This window comes from Tachypleus tridentatus, chromosome 10 (assembly GCF_004210375.1).
Source record: "Tachypleus tridentatus isolate NWPU-2018 chromosome 10, ASM421037v1, whole genome shotgun sequence".
NCBI classification, from domain to species: Eukaryota; Metazoa; Arthropoda; class Merostomata; order Xiphosura; family Limulidae; genus Tachypleus; species Tachypleus tridentatus.
The window spans coordinates 103,648,946-103,666,836 of record NC_134834.1 but is presented as its reverse complement, the minus strand read 5'-3'; the positions used below and the strand labels follow the sequence as shown (position 1 = coordinate 103,666,836).

The 17,891-nt window shown below is 29.9% G+C and overlaps 1 protein-coding gene across 2 annotated transcripts in view; it reads right to left on the bottom strand.

Annotated features, from left to right (window-relative positions):
* Positions 1-9,515: 9,515 nt before the first annotated feature.
* LOC143230010 (transcription factor AP-4-like) overlaps positions 9,516-17,891 on the bottom strand; it is a 127,876-nt gene continuing 119,500 nt past the window's right edge. For both annotated transcript variants that reach the window (XM_076462954.1, XM_076462955.1), the window contains 3 exons: positions 13,660-13,831; positions 11,064-11,260; positions 9,516-10,759 (listed from right to left, as the gene is read on the bottom strand). In XM_076462954.1, the coding sequence (XP_076319069.1) occupies positions 10,283-10,759; positions 11,064-11,260; positions 13,660-13,831 (846 nt within the window). In that variant the 3' untranslated portion in view covers positions 9,516-10,282. The remainder of the gene's footprint in view (positions 10,760-11,063; positions 11,261-13,659; positions 13,832-17,891) is intronic.

Sequence of the window (17,891 nt, the reverse complement as noted above, 5' to 3'; positions counted from 1 at the left end):
TTTATTTTATTAGGTTTCAAATTAGATTACACTAAATGTAGTTGTGATATAAATTTAGTATATAAACCTTATCTTAATAGGCTTTAATTTGGTTATACTGAATGTATAGATGATATTATCTAGTATATAAACCATAATTTTAATTGGATTCAAAATTAGGTTATATAATGAGTTGTGATAAAGAAGATTATATAAACAATTATCTTAATAAGTTCAAATCAGGTTGTACTGAATGTAGTTGTGATAGCATTTAGCATATAAAACATTACCTTAATAGGTTTGAAATAAAGAATACTGAATGTATTGGTAAAATATAGTGTATAGACAATTATTTTAATAGGTTTCAAATTAGGTTACACTGTATTTAGTTGTAATAAAATTTAGTATATAAACCATTATTTGAAAAAGTATCTAATAAAGTTACACTGAATATAGTTGTAAAAAAGGGAACATAAAAACTTTTAATTAAAACGTTTGAAATCAGGTTACAATTAAGGTAATAGTGATAAATTTTTTTATATAAACCATTATTTTACTAGGTTACAAATTATATTACACCGATTGTAGGTGTGATAAAATTTAGTATATAAGCTATTATTTCAATTGTTTCACATTAAGTTACACTGGATATAGGTGTGATAAAATTTAGTATATAAGCTATTATTTAAATAGTTTCACATTAAGTTACACTGGATATAGCTGAGATAAAATTTGATAAATAAATCGTTATCTTAATACGTTAGAAATAATGTTACACCGAATATAGTTGTCATAAAATTTAGCATGTAAAGCATTTTCTTAAAAGGTTTCCAATTAATTTACACTAAATTTTGTTGTCATACAATCTAGTATATGAACTATTAATTTCATAGGATTCAAATGAGGTTACACTGAATTTAGTTGTGTTAAAATATAGTATATAAACAATAATCTTAAAAAAGTTTAAAATTAGGTTACCCTAAATGTAGTTATGATAAAATTTAGCATATAAACCATTATTGTCAAATTAGGCTACACTTAAAATATTTGTGATAAAATTTAGTATATAAACCATTATTTTAATAGTTTTTAAGATAGGTTACACAGACTGTAGTTGTGATAAAACTTAGTATATAAACCATTATTTTAACAGGTTTGATTCTAGGTCACACTGAAAGTAGTTCTGATAAAAATTAGTAAATAAACAATATTATTAATTGTTTAAAAATTAGGTTCCCCTTAAATGTTGTAGAAGGAAATAATTTAGTACATTAGCCATTATTTTAAAAGATTTCAAATAAGGTTACAATGAATGTAGTTGTGATGATATTTAGCATATAAACCATTATATTAATAGGTTTCAAATTAGTTGTGCTTAATTTAGTGCATGAACTAATATTCTAATAGGTTTCAAATAAGGTTACACTTAACGTATCTGTGATAAAAGTTAGTATATAAACTATTATTTTATGAGTTTCAAATTAGGTTACACTAAAGGTAGATGTTACAAAATATACGAGGTCTGTTCAAAAAATACGCGGACTGTTTGAATTGCGCGGCTCCAGTTGGTTCCAGTGGAATCCGCTTGGTGTCGCTAGCTTTGCACAGATCAGCTGATTACGACGCCATTTCCCGATTGCAGATATCTTCATTTGTGTATTAGCTACGCGGTTTTAAGTGAAGTGCGTTTTTTTTCGTTTGGCGAATTTCAGAATGAATGACCTGAAGAAGCAACGACTTGCTATGAAATTTTGTGTTAAACTTGGAAAATCTGCGACTGAAACTTTTGCTATGTTTAACATGGCTTACGGTGATGTTGCTATGAAGCGTACGGCATGTTTCAAGTGGCATGAACGTTTTAAGAATGGTCGAAAGTCCATTGAAGATGATGAGCGTCCTGGACGTCCTTCCACGTCAACTGACGACCCACACGTCGACAAAATCAACACCCTGGTGCAAGCAAATCGACGTCTGACTGTTAGGGAGCTTGCTGAAGAGTTTGGGATATCAGTTGGATCTTGTTACGAGATTGTGACCGAAAAATTGAAGATGCACCGCGTTGCTGCGAAAATTGTGCCTCAGAACTCGTGCGTTTTGGCCAAACACTCGATCACTGTTCTTCCCACCCCTACTACCACCTGACCTTGCTCCTCGATGTTTTCTTGTTTCCCAAACTCAAAAGACCCTTGAAAGGAAGAAGATTTGAGACGATTCCCGAGATTAAGGCAAATGCGACGAAGGAGCTGGAGGACATTACAAAAGAAGCGTACCAGGACTGTTTCAACAAGTGGAAACACCGTTTGGATAAGTGTGTGCGTTGGGGAGGAGAGTACCTTGAAGGGGTCCCAGACCTGTAACTTCTAAATAAAGTACATTTTGTTTTATGACGTCAGTTCGCGTATTTTTTGAACAGACCTCGTAGTATAAAATTAATTAACATAATAGGTTTCAAATTAGATTACACTGAATGTAGTTTGATAAAGTTTAGTATATAAATTATTATTTTAATAGCTTTAAACTTTGTTTACACTGTGTAGTTTTATTACAGTTTAGTACATAAATTATTATTTTAATAGGTTTCAAATTAGAGACACTGAATGTATTGATAGAATATTATATATAATTAATTATTTTAATAGGTTTCCAATTTGGTTACACTGTATGCAGTTGTGATTAAATTTAGTATATAAACCATTATTTTAACAGGATTCAAATTAGGTTACTCTGAGAAGAACTGTGATAATTTTTAGTACACATACAATTATTTTAATAAGTTTCAAATTACATTACTCTAATATCGTTGTCACAAAATCTAGTACATGAACCAATATTTTATTAGGTTTCAAATTAAGTTACACTGATGTACTTGTGTTAAAATAGTATATAAACCATTATCTTAATAGATTTTTAATCAGGTTACTCTGCATGTAAAGATGGTGAAATCTAGTATATAAACAAATATTTTAATAGGTTTCAAATTAGTTACACCGAATGTAGTTGTTATATAATTTAGTATATAAACCATTATTTTAATAGTTCTCAAAATTTGTTGCACTGAATGTAGTTGTAATAAAATTTAGTATGTAAAGTATTGTTTTAACAGGTGCAATGAATGTTGTGATAGAATTTAGTATATAAGCTATTATACCAATAAGTTTAAATTAGGTTACCCTGAACGTAGTTGTGATTAAATTTAGAATATAAACATTTGATAGTTTTCAAATTAGGTTACACTGATTTTATTTTTCATACAATTTTAAATATCAACCATTATTTCAATAGGTTTAAAATTCGGTTACACTGAAGGTAGTTGTAATAATATTTAGCCTATACATTATTATTTTACTAGGTTTCAAATTAGGTTACACTAATGTAGTTTTCATAAAATCTAGTTTATGAACCATTATTTTACTAGGTTTTAAATTAAGTTACACTGATGTAGTTGTGTAAAAATTTATATAAACTATTATCTTAATATGTTTTAAATTAGTTACACTGAATGTAGAAACGATGAAATCTAGTATATAAACAATTATATTAATAAGTTTCAAATTAGGTTATGCTGAATGTAGTTGTTATAAAATTTAGTATATAAACCATTATTTTAACAGTTTTCAAACTTGGTTACACTAAATGTAGTTGTGATAAAATTTAGATTTAAAACCGTTATTTCAGTAGTGTTCAAATTATGTTACAGTGAATGTAGTTTTGACACAATTTGGTATATAAAGCATTATTTTAATATGTTTCAACTTAGATACACGTAATGTAGCTGTATTAAAAGTTAGTTTATAAACCAATATTTTACCTGCTTTGGAATTACGTTACACTGAACGTGGTTGTCATAAAATGTAGTACATAAACTATTATATTACTGTTTAAAATTATGTTACAAAGAATGTAGCTGTGATAAAATTTAGTATATAAATTATTATTAATAGGTTTCAAATTTGATATACTGAATCAACTATTTATCAAACTTTGTATATAAATTATTATTTTAAAAATTTTGAAATTATGTTACACTGAATGTAGTTTTGATAAAATGTGGTAGATAAACCATCATCTTAAAATGTTACAATGAATATACTTGCGATAAAATTTAGTAAATAAAATATTATTTTAATAGCCTTCAAATTAGTTACTCTGAATGTAGCGAGGAACTTAGTAAATAACCCACTAGTTCTATAGGTTTTCAATTAAATTACACTGAATGTTGTTGTGATTAAATTTGGAATATGAGCCATTATCCTTATAGGTTAGAAATTATATTACACTTAATGTAGTTGTGATGAAATTTAGTACATGAATAATTATTTTATTAGGTTTCAATCATGGTCACACTAAACGAAGTTGTGATAAAATGTAGTACATAAACCATTATCTTAATAGGTTAGAAATTAGGTTACAAAGAAAACAGTTGATATTGAATTTTGTATTTTAATATTTTTCAAATTCGATACACTGAATGTACTTGTCATAAAAGTTAGTATACAAACCATTATTTTAACAGTTTTGATACTAGGTCACACTGAATGTAGTTCTGATAAAACTTTGTAAATAAACAATATTCTTACTAGGTTTAAAATTACGTCACGCCAAATGTTGTTGTGAAAAAAATTTAGTACACAAACCATTATTTTAAAAGTTTTCAAATACGGTTTAAATTAATGTAGCTGTAGTGAAATTTAGCATATAAACCGTTATATTATTAGGTTTCAAGTTAGTTGTGCTCAATTTAGTGATATAATTTAGTGCATGAACTATTATTCTAATAGCTTTCAAATAGGGTTACACTTAACTAGCTGAGATAAAAGTTAGTATATGAACTATTATTTTATTGGTTTCAAATTAGGTTACACTTAAAGTAGATGTAATAAAATATAGTATATAAACTATTATCTTAATAGGTTTTAAATTAGTGAAACTAAAAGTATTGATAGAATGTACTATATAAAAATTATTTAATACGTTTTAAATTAGGTTACACTGCATGTAGTTCTGAAAATATTTAGTACATAAATCATTATCTAAGAGGTTTCAAATTAGGGTACACTTAATGTAATTGCGATAAAAGTTAGTATATAAACCGTTATTTAGTTAACAGATTTGGTATTAGGATACACTGAATGTGGTTCTGATTATATTTAGTACATAAACAATTATCGTAATAAATTTTCAGTTAGGTTACACTGATAAAATTATGTATGTAAAAATTATCTCAGTAGGTTTCAAATTAGGATACAATAAGAGTAGTTGTGGTAAAATTTAGTATTTAAACCATTATTTTAACAGGTTTCAAATTAGGGGCACTGAAGATAGTAATAGAATTTAGTTTGTTTATGAATTTCGCACAAAGCTACTCGAGGGCTATCTGTGCTAGCCATCCCTAATTTAGCAGTGTAATACTAGAGGGAAGGCAGCTAGTCATCACCACCCACCGCCAACTCTTGAGCTACTCTTTTACCAACGAATAGTGGGATTGATCGTCACATTATAACGCCCCTATGGCTGAAAGGGCGAGCATGTTTGGCGAACCCGCAACCCTCAGATTACGAGTCGCAAGCCTTAACACGCTTGGCCATGCCGGGCCCTTAGAATTTAGTATATAACGAATTATGTCAATAGAGGTCAATTAAAATTTTCACTGAATGTTGTTGTGATAAAATTTAGCATATTAACCATTATTTTACTTGGTTGGAAATTTGTTTAAAATAAATGTAGTTGTGATAAATTTTCATAAGTCAACCATTATTTTAATAGTTTGTAATATAGGTTACACTGACTGTAGTTGTGATAATATTTAATAGATAATATTTTAATAGTTTTGAAATTAGGTAAACTTAATTTAATTGTGATAAAAGTTAGTATATAAACCATTATTTTAACAAGTTTTAAATTAGGTTACACTGAATTTAGTTGTGATAAAATTTAGTATTTTTTTCCATTATTTTAACAAGTTTGATATTAGGTTACAGTTACACTGAACCTACTAGTGATAAAATGTAGTACATAAACCATTATTTTAATTGGTATGAAATTAGGTTACACTGAATGAAGTTGGATTAAAATTTAGTATTTTAACCATTTTTAAAAGGATTCTAATTACGTACACTGAATGTAGCGATAGAACTTTGTATCAAAACTATTGTTTTGACAGATTTAAAATTAGGTTATAGTGAAGTTGGTTGTGATAAAGTGTAGTATGTAAACGATCATTATTTTAATACGATTTAAAATTTCGTTAAACAGAATCTAATTGCGATAAAATATAGTATATAAACCATTATCTTAACAGTTTTCAAATTAGGTTACAATGAATGTAGTGATAGAATTTATTATATTAACCATATTTTTAATAGGTTTCAAATTACGTTACACTGAATGTAGTTTTGAAAACATTAATGCATAAGCCATAATCTTAATTGTTTTTGAATTAGGTTACTCTAAATGTAGTTGTGACAAAAGTTAGAATATAAACCATTATTTTAATAGGTTTCAATTTAGGTTACACTGAATATGGTTATAATAAAATTTAGTATATAAAGTATTATTTTAAGAAGTTTTAAACAAGCTACACTTAAAGTAGTGATAGAATTTAGTGGAAAAAACTATTATTTTAATAGGTTTCAAATAAGGTACAATAAATGTAGGCATTGAATTTAGTATACAAACTGTTATTATAACAGGTTTCAAATTATATTACACTGAATATAGTGTGATAAAATTTAGTACATAAACAATTTCTCTAATAGGTTTCAAATTAGTTTACACTCAAACAAATTGTGATAAGCTTTAGTACATAAACCATTATTTTAATAGGTATGAAATTGGATAACATTTTGTGTAGTTGCGATAAAAAAAATTTTATTTTAATTGGTGACAAACTATGTTAATAAGATATTCAAAATGTAGTGTTAGAATTTACTAGATAACCCATTATTTAAGAGCTTCCAAATTAGGTTACAGTGAAATGTAGTTCAAATAAAATTTAGAATATAAACCATTGTTTTAACAGGTTTGAAATTAGATTACACTGAATGTAGTTGTGATGAACTGTAGTATATAAACCATCAATATTTTAATAGTTTTTAAAATTCGATTACACAGAATGTACTTGTGATAAAATATATTATGTAAATTTTTATTTTAATTGTTTCCAAATTAGGCTACACTGAATGTAGTTGTGATACAATTTAGAATTTGAACCACTCTTTTAATAGTTTTCAAATCAGCTTACCCTTTCTTTAGTTGAGATAATATTTGGTATATTAATCATTATCTTAATAGGTTTCAAATTAGTTTACACTCAAGATAGTTATAAAATTTGGTACATAAACCACTATTTTAATATGGTTCAAATTAGGTATTCTGAATGTAGGGTTAGAATCCATATTTTTGTAGGTTTCAAATTATGTTACACTGAATCCAATGGTGAAAAAATTTAGTATGTGATCCATTATATTAACAGGTTTCAAATTAGGTTACACTGAATGTAGTTCTGATAAAATTTATTACATAAACCAGTATCATAATAGGTTTGAAATTATGTTATTCTAAATGTAGTTGTGATAAAAATTAGTATTTAAACCATTATTTTGATACGTTTGAAATGAGGTTACACAGAATATGAATGTGATAGTATTTAGTATATAAACTATTATCTTAATATAATTTAAATTAGGTTACACTGAATGTACTTGTGTTAACATTTAGTATATAAATCTTTATCATAATATTTTTCAAATTAGGGACACTGAAAGTAGAGATAGGATTTAGTATATAAACCATTACTTTAATAGCTTTAAACTTAGGTTACACTGAATATAGTTGTAGTAATATTTATTGCATAAACCATTATTTTAATATGAGTGGAATTAGGTTACACTTAGTGTAGATGTGATAATATTTTGTATTTAATTCATTATCTTCATACGTTTTATATTAGGCTACACTGAATGTAATGAAAAAATTTAGTATATAAACCAGTTTTTCATACATTTAAAATAGGTTACACTGAATTTGTGTGATAAAATTTATTATATAAACCATTATTTTAATAGGTTTCAAATTATGTTACACTGAAAGTAAATGTAATAATATTTAGTACATAAACCATTATATTAAAATGTTTCAAATTTGGAACACTGAATAAAGTGATTGAAATCAGTATATAAAAAATTATTTTAATAGGTTTCAGAACACGTTAAACTGAATGTAGTTGTGAAACATTTAATATATTAACCATTATCTTAATACGTTTCAAAATAGATTAAACTGAATGTATTTGTGATAAAACTTAGTATATAAATCATTATGTTAATAGTTTTCAAATTAGGGACACTGAATTTAGTGATAGAAGTTAGTATATAAACCATTATTTTAATTGGTTTGAAATGACGTTACACAGAATGTAGTTATTATAAAATTTAGTGCATAAACCATTATTTTAATAGGTGTGAAATTAGGGTTACACTTTAGGTACAAGTGGTAAAATTTAGTATTTATCCCATTGTCTTAATAGAGCTTTATTAGGTTACACTGAAGGCAGTTCTGATAACATATAGTATGTAAACAATTATCTTATTATGTTTGAAATTACTTTAGAGTGAAGGCTATAGTGATGAAATTTAGTATTTAAACCATTATTTTAATAGGTTTCAAATTAAAGTACCATTACTTTACTTGTGATACAACATAGTATATAAAAAAAATTATTTTAATAGGTTTCAAATTAAGGACGCTGAATATAGGGATAGAATTTAGTATATAACCAAATAATTTAATAGGTTTCATATTAGGTTACAGTGAATATAGTTGTAATAAAATATAGTATATAAACTATTATTTTAACAGGTTTCCGATTATGTTACACTGAATGTAGGGATAAAATTTTGTATATAAAGAATTACTTTAATAGGTTTCAAAAAAGGTTACACTGAATGTATTTGTTGTAAAATTTAGAACATGCACTGTTATTTAATAGGTTTTTTAATTAGGTTACACTGAATATACTTGTCATAAAATCTAGTATATGAACAGTTATTTAAATAGGTTTCCAATTAGGTTACACTCAATGTTGTGAAAAATATAGTATATAAACAATTATATTAATAGGTTTCAAATTTAGTTATGATGAAATTTAGTATATAAACCATTATTTTCATAGGTTTCAAATTAGGTTACAGTGAATATAGTTGTGATGAAATTTAATCTGTAAATCACTATCTTTATAGGTTTCACTTCTTTTGTTCATTACTTCAGGTTTTAGCTTTGTGTTAAATAAAAATGCTGTGTGAATGTTATGTAATATAATAAACTTGACAAGTTCTTTCATGTAAACATTAGATAGCTAGTCAATATCTTAGTTTGCAAAGATCTCAAAAAGATCACATGGAATGTTCTCAGGTAGGATTCAAAGTACTGCTGGTTCAGAAATCTTTCACAACATATTAACAATAATAATGCTATCTGTATAGCATCAATCTCTTATCATCCTGTAGTTAGTCTGTTTATTTATTAAACTGAAAGGTGAATAACTGAAACCCCAGTTTATTTTCACACTGTATTTCAAACATTACAACACAGGGAAGGTGTACATTCTGTATTCATAGATAATGATAATAAATATCAAGGTAAAATTATTTCAAGCTTTATTTTACACAAATAATAGGAACATTAAATTGAAGAATGGCCAAAAAAAAATGTAAATGTGACACGTCTGCCATATAGGTCTTAACAATTTTCAGTAACATGTACATCAATACATTTTGATGTACTGATAAAGAAATAACATAATATCTTACAGATTTACAATCAGACTGATACAGAAACTTATTTTTTACAAATATCAGGATGCTGGCAAATGGAAGGTGATTTTTTTCCTTTTAAACCTGTTTTCACCCTATGCACATTACAAATTTATACAAACTGTAAAACACTACAGTACCTTCACTTTGACTCAGATCTAGATCCAATGAAGTGAAATACCAAATCTTATTAAAACTCCTGGTAAAAATATAACCACACAAATGTTAACATTAAGTTTTTGAAAAACGTTTTCAAAAAATACTAAATCTCTTTCTTTCAATAGATGATGTTTCCTCTTTCATAATTTCAGTTTTTTTTTTAATTATTTAAAAATTGTAAGGTCCATATTTCTTTACTGGAAGCAACCCCATTATCATACAACAGTGTACAATATATAATAGTGAAATTACAACGTTACTTTATATACATCATGAAGATGGCAGATGGAAATTAAAAACAAAATGATCTCCGAGGATGACCGGAAAAAAAGCAGTTACGAACGATTAGTAACAATGACGCCTGGCCGAGAGTAAGAAGTCACTGGTGGACAGTGAAACAATTGTTGCATCACGAGTTTATTTCTAGAGATATGAAGCTGAGAACTTGGAGTGGACTCAGAAGCTGACCTTGTTTGTTCGGGTGGTTCAGGATCATCACGGAACAAGTGATCACCTTCCAGATGCCGGATAGCTTCAACAATTGTTTCCAGATTCTGTCTTGATGTGCTGTTTCCTTTACACAGATTCTGTGGTTCCTTTGTCTCTGCCCTTGGTACCTGGACAACAGAATTACCATAAGTTGCATGAAGTACTTCTTCCGAGTTAGATTTCCTTCCAGACAAGTCCTGTGGAGATTCTGGTGCTCTGGAATTAGAAGACTTTATTCCCTCAGGTGAAACATCATCCTCTGGTCGTACACTGACTAACTGCTGCTGTGACGAAAACTGACTGACAAACCTTCCCATGAGACACTGAAATAAAAAACAAGTTTACTTTATACACAGTTTATTTTCCTTAACAACTTACCATTTCTTGCTTAATAAGTTAAGCAAAACTTTTCAAATGAAGAAAATATAAAAAATGTTATTTCAATAAGGACACAAAGCATTCACGAACATATAACAGCAACAATTCAGATGGACTTCATAAGTAAATTTTCTCACTATGTAAAAAAACAATAATAATAACTTGCAAGGTGAATACGGCTGTGAAATAATAACACTTCATTAATAATATAAGTATTCTAATTATGAGATAAACAAATATTGTACATACCTCTGATGTTTGGGTTTGATAGACCTGACTTTCCAAATTCCGAGTCTGTTCCTCTAGTATCATCCGCAGCCTCCTCTCTCGATCTAGCTGGACACGAAGCTCTAACACTTCAGATTTCACTTCTTCCAAGTTGGATTTAGACTCTTGATGTGGACTCATATTTCCAATCCCTTCATCAGAAGACTCTGCAGTTGTTACTGAAAGATAATGTGGTCATGATAAATGAATGCACCAATGTAAATATGATAGAAGCTAATTGCTAGGTGCATAAGTTCTTTCATCTTGTGCATAAAAGTCATAAGCTTGACAATAACAGAACACCTTTTAGGACACTTTACACATTTAGAAAATTAATTTTTTTAAGAGACTGATGTGGGGCAAACTTCTGTACATAAACTAATAGTGTCATGAGCTATTTCAATAGATTAACAGTTAAACTATCCTTCAATCAAAAGAAGGAAACTAATTCATAATTATAATAAATAAACTATCTGTAGTTATATTAGTTTTTTAGCATACTAAATATTATTCACCAAGTTAAACTTACAAATCTCTTGCATTAACAATAAATTACTAGTGACGATCTGCAGTGGTCAGATTTGGTATTTTACTGAACACTACGTCTCATAAAATGTTTTTAATAATGACCATGCTTCATCACTTCTCCAACACTGATACATTCTCAGCATCTTCAGGACACACTTCAACTAACACTGTACCTTCCAACATTGATACAGTTACAGTATCTTCAGGACACATACCATCTCACATTTTACCCAAGGAGGTTTTAAAGCTGGTCCACTAGATTTAGATTACAATGTGCAATCTCTATTTTTTCTTCCATACAGCAAACTGTAATTCTCTTCATATTACATCAAATTATTCTTCATTAGGACAGTCCAGTCCCATTGCAACCATGATAATCTGAGCACTCTCCTGATGAGCATCATCCACAAGTGAAGGTGCCACCAGAAACACAATACAATCTGTATGTTCACTTACTGTAATACCTCCATCCATCCTAAATGAATTGCTACCAAATAATCAGTGAATAGTGATGCATGGATTATATCATTCACTTCTGGTTCTTTTAAAACATAAACTATCAATTATTACAGAGACATAGAACCTCAATATACTTTTGAAATGTACATGTGCCAAATGATACCAGATGTAGTGTACCTCGACAAAACTCAACACAACTTGAGTAGCATGACAATCAACTGGACAAACTGAAACACGTCATCCCAACTTTAAACCTGACTCATTACAGTTTCCATACTGAGTGAATGTGCTACTAGCAATTCTCTAAGTCACTTATTACTTGGGATAGTCACTTTTAATAAATATCCATCTAGTGATCTGAAACCACACTCATATTCTTTCCAACACAAACCAAGAATGAGTTACCACTTATCTCTTTGTGTATGTGGTTCCCAACATATGAACATAATATAAGTAGTAATTATTACACTTTAGAATTGGATTTTAGGATGCTCTTAAATATTTGGTTCTTTCACATTTTGTATTATTTGTATATATTGGTATCATTTGTTTTACTACATACATTAAGATTTTGCACAGAAAGGTTTTGGACATCTACCCACCCACCACTTCTTTATAGATATATATAATTAATAAAATAAAAGAGTACATCATAAGAAAGAATACTGCGAATTTATCACAGCATATCCAAATCTTAGATGAAAACAGTTAATTTTAATTTTACTGAGAACATAAAACAAAATGAAAAAGACCCATCACAGCTACAAAACAAGCATGTTTTACTTAGAAACATTGTAATGTCTTCAAAATACAGTCTTTATAAATGTTTACAATATATGTATGTATATATATTGGGCTTTTCTTCAGCAAATATTTTAATGAATATATTTTGACCAAGATTAGTTGCAATTCTCCAACTGTAAAAATAAAATAAGTGGCATTATACTTGTTAAAGATTACAGAAAGAAATTGTTTTTCTATTATACAAGTAGAAAAAATATTAAATTTCAATCAAAAGACAATGATAAAGAATAGAAAATAAAGGATATATTTGATATATTAATTTATGTGAAGTCTGTATTGTTTATATTTATGTAAAAATTGTATTGTTTATGTTTGTAGGTTTTGAAAAACATATCTGATTTAAGTTATTTGTGTTTTAGTTCAGTGATATTTCTACAACTGTTAATTTAAATTCTCTCTAAAATTATGTCCTCAAAACCATGAATCCAATACAAAAAAAAATACAGAGAAAGAAATGGAACAGTTCAACGATTGTAATGTTTTGTTATCCACAGGTAGAAACCTGTTTGTGTTTTGGTTTATATAAAACACAACTGGCAAATATCAGTAACCAAATATATAGAAAATTCCGAGGTATGCATATGAGATATTACTGTTAACCTATTTAAGGTATGGTAAGGCATGGTTTAAACTTTGGCAAACAGCTGTTTAAGTTCACCATCTTAAACTGTATGCAAAACTTTAATTTTGAGAGACGAAAACATGAAAAACCATCCCTTAGAAAGAAGGCTAATTTTTTATTATTAATTCACCATACTGACTTGGAGTTGCTTTCATAATTACTTACTGTGTTTGACTTTTTTCCTCTTGGGTAGAGGAGAATCAGTATTGCTTAATTCATTTTCTAGAGTGACCTGCGAGTTCAGCAGTCGCTTTAGTTGACAGTTCTGAGATAACAGTTTGGTCTTCTCTTGTTCTAGTTGATAAATATATTCTGATGTGTGTTGCAGAATGGCAGCCTGAAAATATGACCAACATTTAGTTTTACACAAAAATGTTTCGATTTATCTCTTCTCTAAAGTTTTACCAATTATTTAACTATATATAACCTCAGCAAATACTATTCCAGAGGACCCAGAATTAAATTTCCTATTTGAAAATTGAATAATGAACTTAAATGCAAAAATACGACAATTCAGTTTTCAACACCTTTTAACCCAACTCAAATAATTTTTATTGTCATGTCCAGTGGGTAATGTTACCCGGTAAAATGGCAATAGAGCGAGAAATAGCACGACGCGATTGACTGGTCTGAATTGGTCACTCCCTAGCCTCCACTTTTTCCAGGTATCACTTCACTAGACTTCTTTCATTGGGGGTATGTTAAAGATATTGTGTATCACCCACCAACAGCAAACTTGACAGACCTAGAGATCAGGATAACAGACGTTATCACCACTATAACTGCCGACATGTTGCAACGAACGTGTAGTTAAAGTGAATATCTATTTTACGTGCTGAGAACCACTAACGATGCACATGAAGTTTACCGACACGACAATAAAAACTGTATAGCTATATTTCTTTATTAATCTAATTATTAGAATTTAAAATAGGATAGACAGTTTTGAACAACTTGTATAATGGAGCAGTGCTAACAGTAAATATTTCAGTGTGTTAGTGAAGCATAACACAGGATTATTAACAGGTCATAGTTCATTCTGTTGATGCGTTTAAACTTCACATTAAAAATCAACTACTTTTGGAAAAAAAATCTCCCATATTTCCTTCCACTTTTGTAACGATTTTTTATCTATTTAAAAATTTAGCTAAACTACTTACAATAATCATGTATCAATTATGCTGTCAATAAATCATATATTTGTACATTTCAAATACATAAATAATTAACACACGAAATTCTAGGACAGTTGGTGGAAACGTGTAACGGCAAATTCAACGATTTACAAAAGTACGAGACAAAAATTTTGATACGGAGTTTTCTTATTCTTCACCATACTTGTCTTAAACAAGAACAGAAAAACGGTTATTCCAGGCGGACGGAGCAGAGGCAGGTGGTGGATAGAACAACAGCTGTCGAACACCTTGGTTACGGATACACACATGTTCGTGCATGAGTCACTTGCGCGTGAAGATATTGCTACGGTAGAAGTACAGGTGATGCAATAGCGTTTACAGAGACTTTGGCGAGTTCAAAACACCAGGAAAACAGCATGATTTTTAAGATTTTCTGATAAAAATCAGCCGGATGTTGAAGGTAAAATCTCAGTAGACGTTACGTATCTCTTGTAAACATTTTTTTTTTTGAAAGTTACGCCGAAATATGGCGAAACGCCAGAAGAAATAAAATTTGCTAGGCATTCGTGATATAAACAGCAGATGTTGTTATTATTTTTGTTACCCACGTTCTGAATCAGAAGCAAGTGACTGGCTTATGGCTGATAGCGGAAGTAATGGAAGCCAGCATTTCCCAGAGTTTAGAAAGGAAATCGATGATTTCCTAAGAAGTAAAGTGTGGGTTTACACTTTTACTTAGCCAGGTGTGGGTGTACACAAACACCCTTGAGGGGCCAAACGGTCCCGTGATGTCCGAATTTCTCAAGCAAGTATGTCTTTCACTGAATACACAATACTGTTTACTTTCCTGCAGTTCAAGTATTTATTTACAGCGTACAGGATGAAAAAGAATGACTCGCTTTTCCTTATGAGTTCTAACTGTTACAGTCCTGCATGGTCACTGGTTAGGGAGCCCGACTCGCAATCTTAAGAGTCGGGGGGTTCGAAACCCCGTCACACCAAACACGTTCACCCTTTCGGCCGTGGGGGAGGTTATAATGTTCCGATCAATCACACTATTCGTTGTTAAAATAATAGCGCTAAAGTTGCTGGTAGGTAGTGATGACTAACTGCCTTCCCTCTAGTCTTACACTACTAAATTAGAGAGAAGGCACATATAGGTGTCGTGTAGCTTTTCACGTAATTCAAAACAAAAACGGTAAACACGGTAACTAGCCCGATGTGGCTTTGCTAAAAGACAACACACACACTCAAAACAATCTACGAAAATCTTAAACAAACTGTGTTCGCGAAACTAAACATTCATAAATCCTCTGTTTTAATTTTTATTTTACACAACTCTGATAAAATGAAGAAAATTAAAATCAGTTTTTTAAAAAAAGTGCCTATTTTCACTTCCTAATGTTTAAAGATATCCACGGAGTGGAGGAAGAAAGAGTGCACTAAACATGGTAGATTTCTGGTTACATTTAACACAGCAAATGTTTACTGTTGGAGCTCCTGAGGAACGAAACTTCTAGAGCGACACAATAAAAAACAGACACAACACCGGTTACGGTATCTAACTGTTAACGTTATTGTTTTGTATCAAGTTCACAGCACCGGTTACGGTATCTAACTGTTAACGTTATTGTTTTGTATCAAGTTCTAACTGCACGATGATTTGTATGTTGTTTTGTTCCTTTTCACAAAGCTGCATAAAGGGCTCTTATCTCTCCACTATGGGTATCGAAACCTGGTTTCTCGTGTTGTAAGTCCGTACCCCTGCAAAACAGGATGGGAGGAACTGTAAAAGATTTAGAAGAGAGGCAACCTAAATTACTGGTCCTGATGTGACGTGAAACCCCTGGAAGGCAAGAAGGAAGTCTACACCCACCCTAGTTCTGAGAACACCAATTTAGGAGTAGGAGGGTTCGTATAATGACGCATTGTAACGTCCTTAACACATACTAGCAACAAGGCCCAAGACAAACAATAAACTTTGTGATCTACCGTGTTTCTCCGATAATAAGACCTACCCATAAAACAAGACCTAGTGTGATTTTTGGGGATAGTTTTAATATAAGCCCTACCCTTAAAATAAGCCCTAGTTAAGAGTGGCAGGAAGAGGAAAGAAATAAAAATAATAATAATTTATTAATTAGTTTAATAGTTGGTTAATTAATTTGTTTAAGTTTTCATCAGTCAGTTTAATAGTTTAATAATAGTTTATTTTAAATGGTTAGTTTAATAGTTTTACTTTGTAACTTCATTTTTTTAATATATCAAAATAAGACATCCCCCGAAAATAAGCCCTAGTGTCATATTTTGGAGTGAAAATTAATATAAGCCCTGTCTTATTGTCGGAGAAACACGGTAAAATAATAACGAAACAATACATATGTATATTTAACCTTTGTCATGTATGCCCAAGTTAAATTAAGTCACAAAGGTCACAACACTACAGTAGGCTGAAATTTATATTTTGAAACTAATTATGTAAGCGTCGCAACAGTACAGGATATTTTTATATGTGACAGACACTCGAATACCTCGTTATCACATATCTTATTTTAAAAACTTCCGTAATTAAAATAATTCTCAAACCTAATGTTCCCTTACTGAGTCTTTCAAACACATTCGTTTTCTTTATTACAAAAGTTCCAAATACTAAATAACCAGAATCGATATCCTGAAATATTATTTATTGAACCCATCTTTAAAATGTTTGAAAAACAGATTCAGTCATTAAACAAAAAAATAATCTTTTAAATTAACTGTCCCCCGCTGCGACAGCAGTAAGTCTTTAGATTTACAATGCTAAAAACATGGATTCGATTCCCCTCGGAAGACACAGCAGAGAGCCCGATCTGGCTTTGCTATAAGAAAAAACAATTTCAACAACAATGATAATGACAACAACATCTCAAAAACTCATGGTATTATTACATACGCCACAAATAAGTGTAGGCCCGGCATGGCCAGGTGGTTAAGGCGTTCGACTCGTAATCCGAGGGTTGTGGGTTCGAATCCCCGTCACACCAAACATGCTCGCCCTCTCAGTGGTGAGGGTGTTATAATGTGACGGTCAATCCCACTATTCTTTGGTAAAAGAGTAGCCCAGAAGTTGGCAGTGGGTGGTGATGTTTAGCTGGCTTCCCTCTAGTCTTACACTGCTAAACTAGTGAAGGCTAGCGCAGATAGCTCTCGAATAGCTTTGCGCGAAATTCAAAACAAACCAAACAAATAAGTGAATGATAGATCACCACATCTGTTCATGGT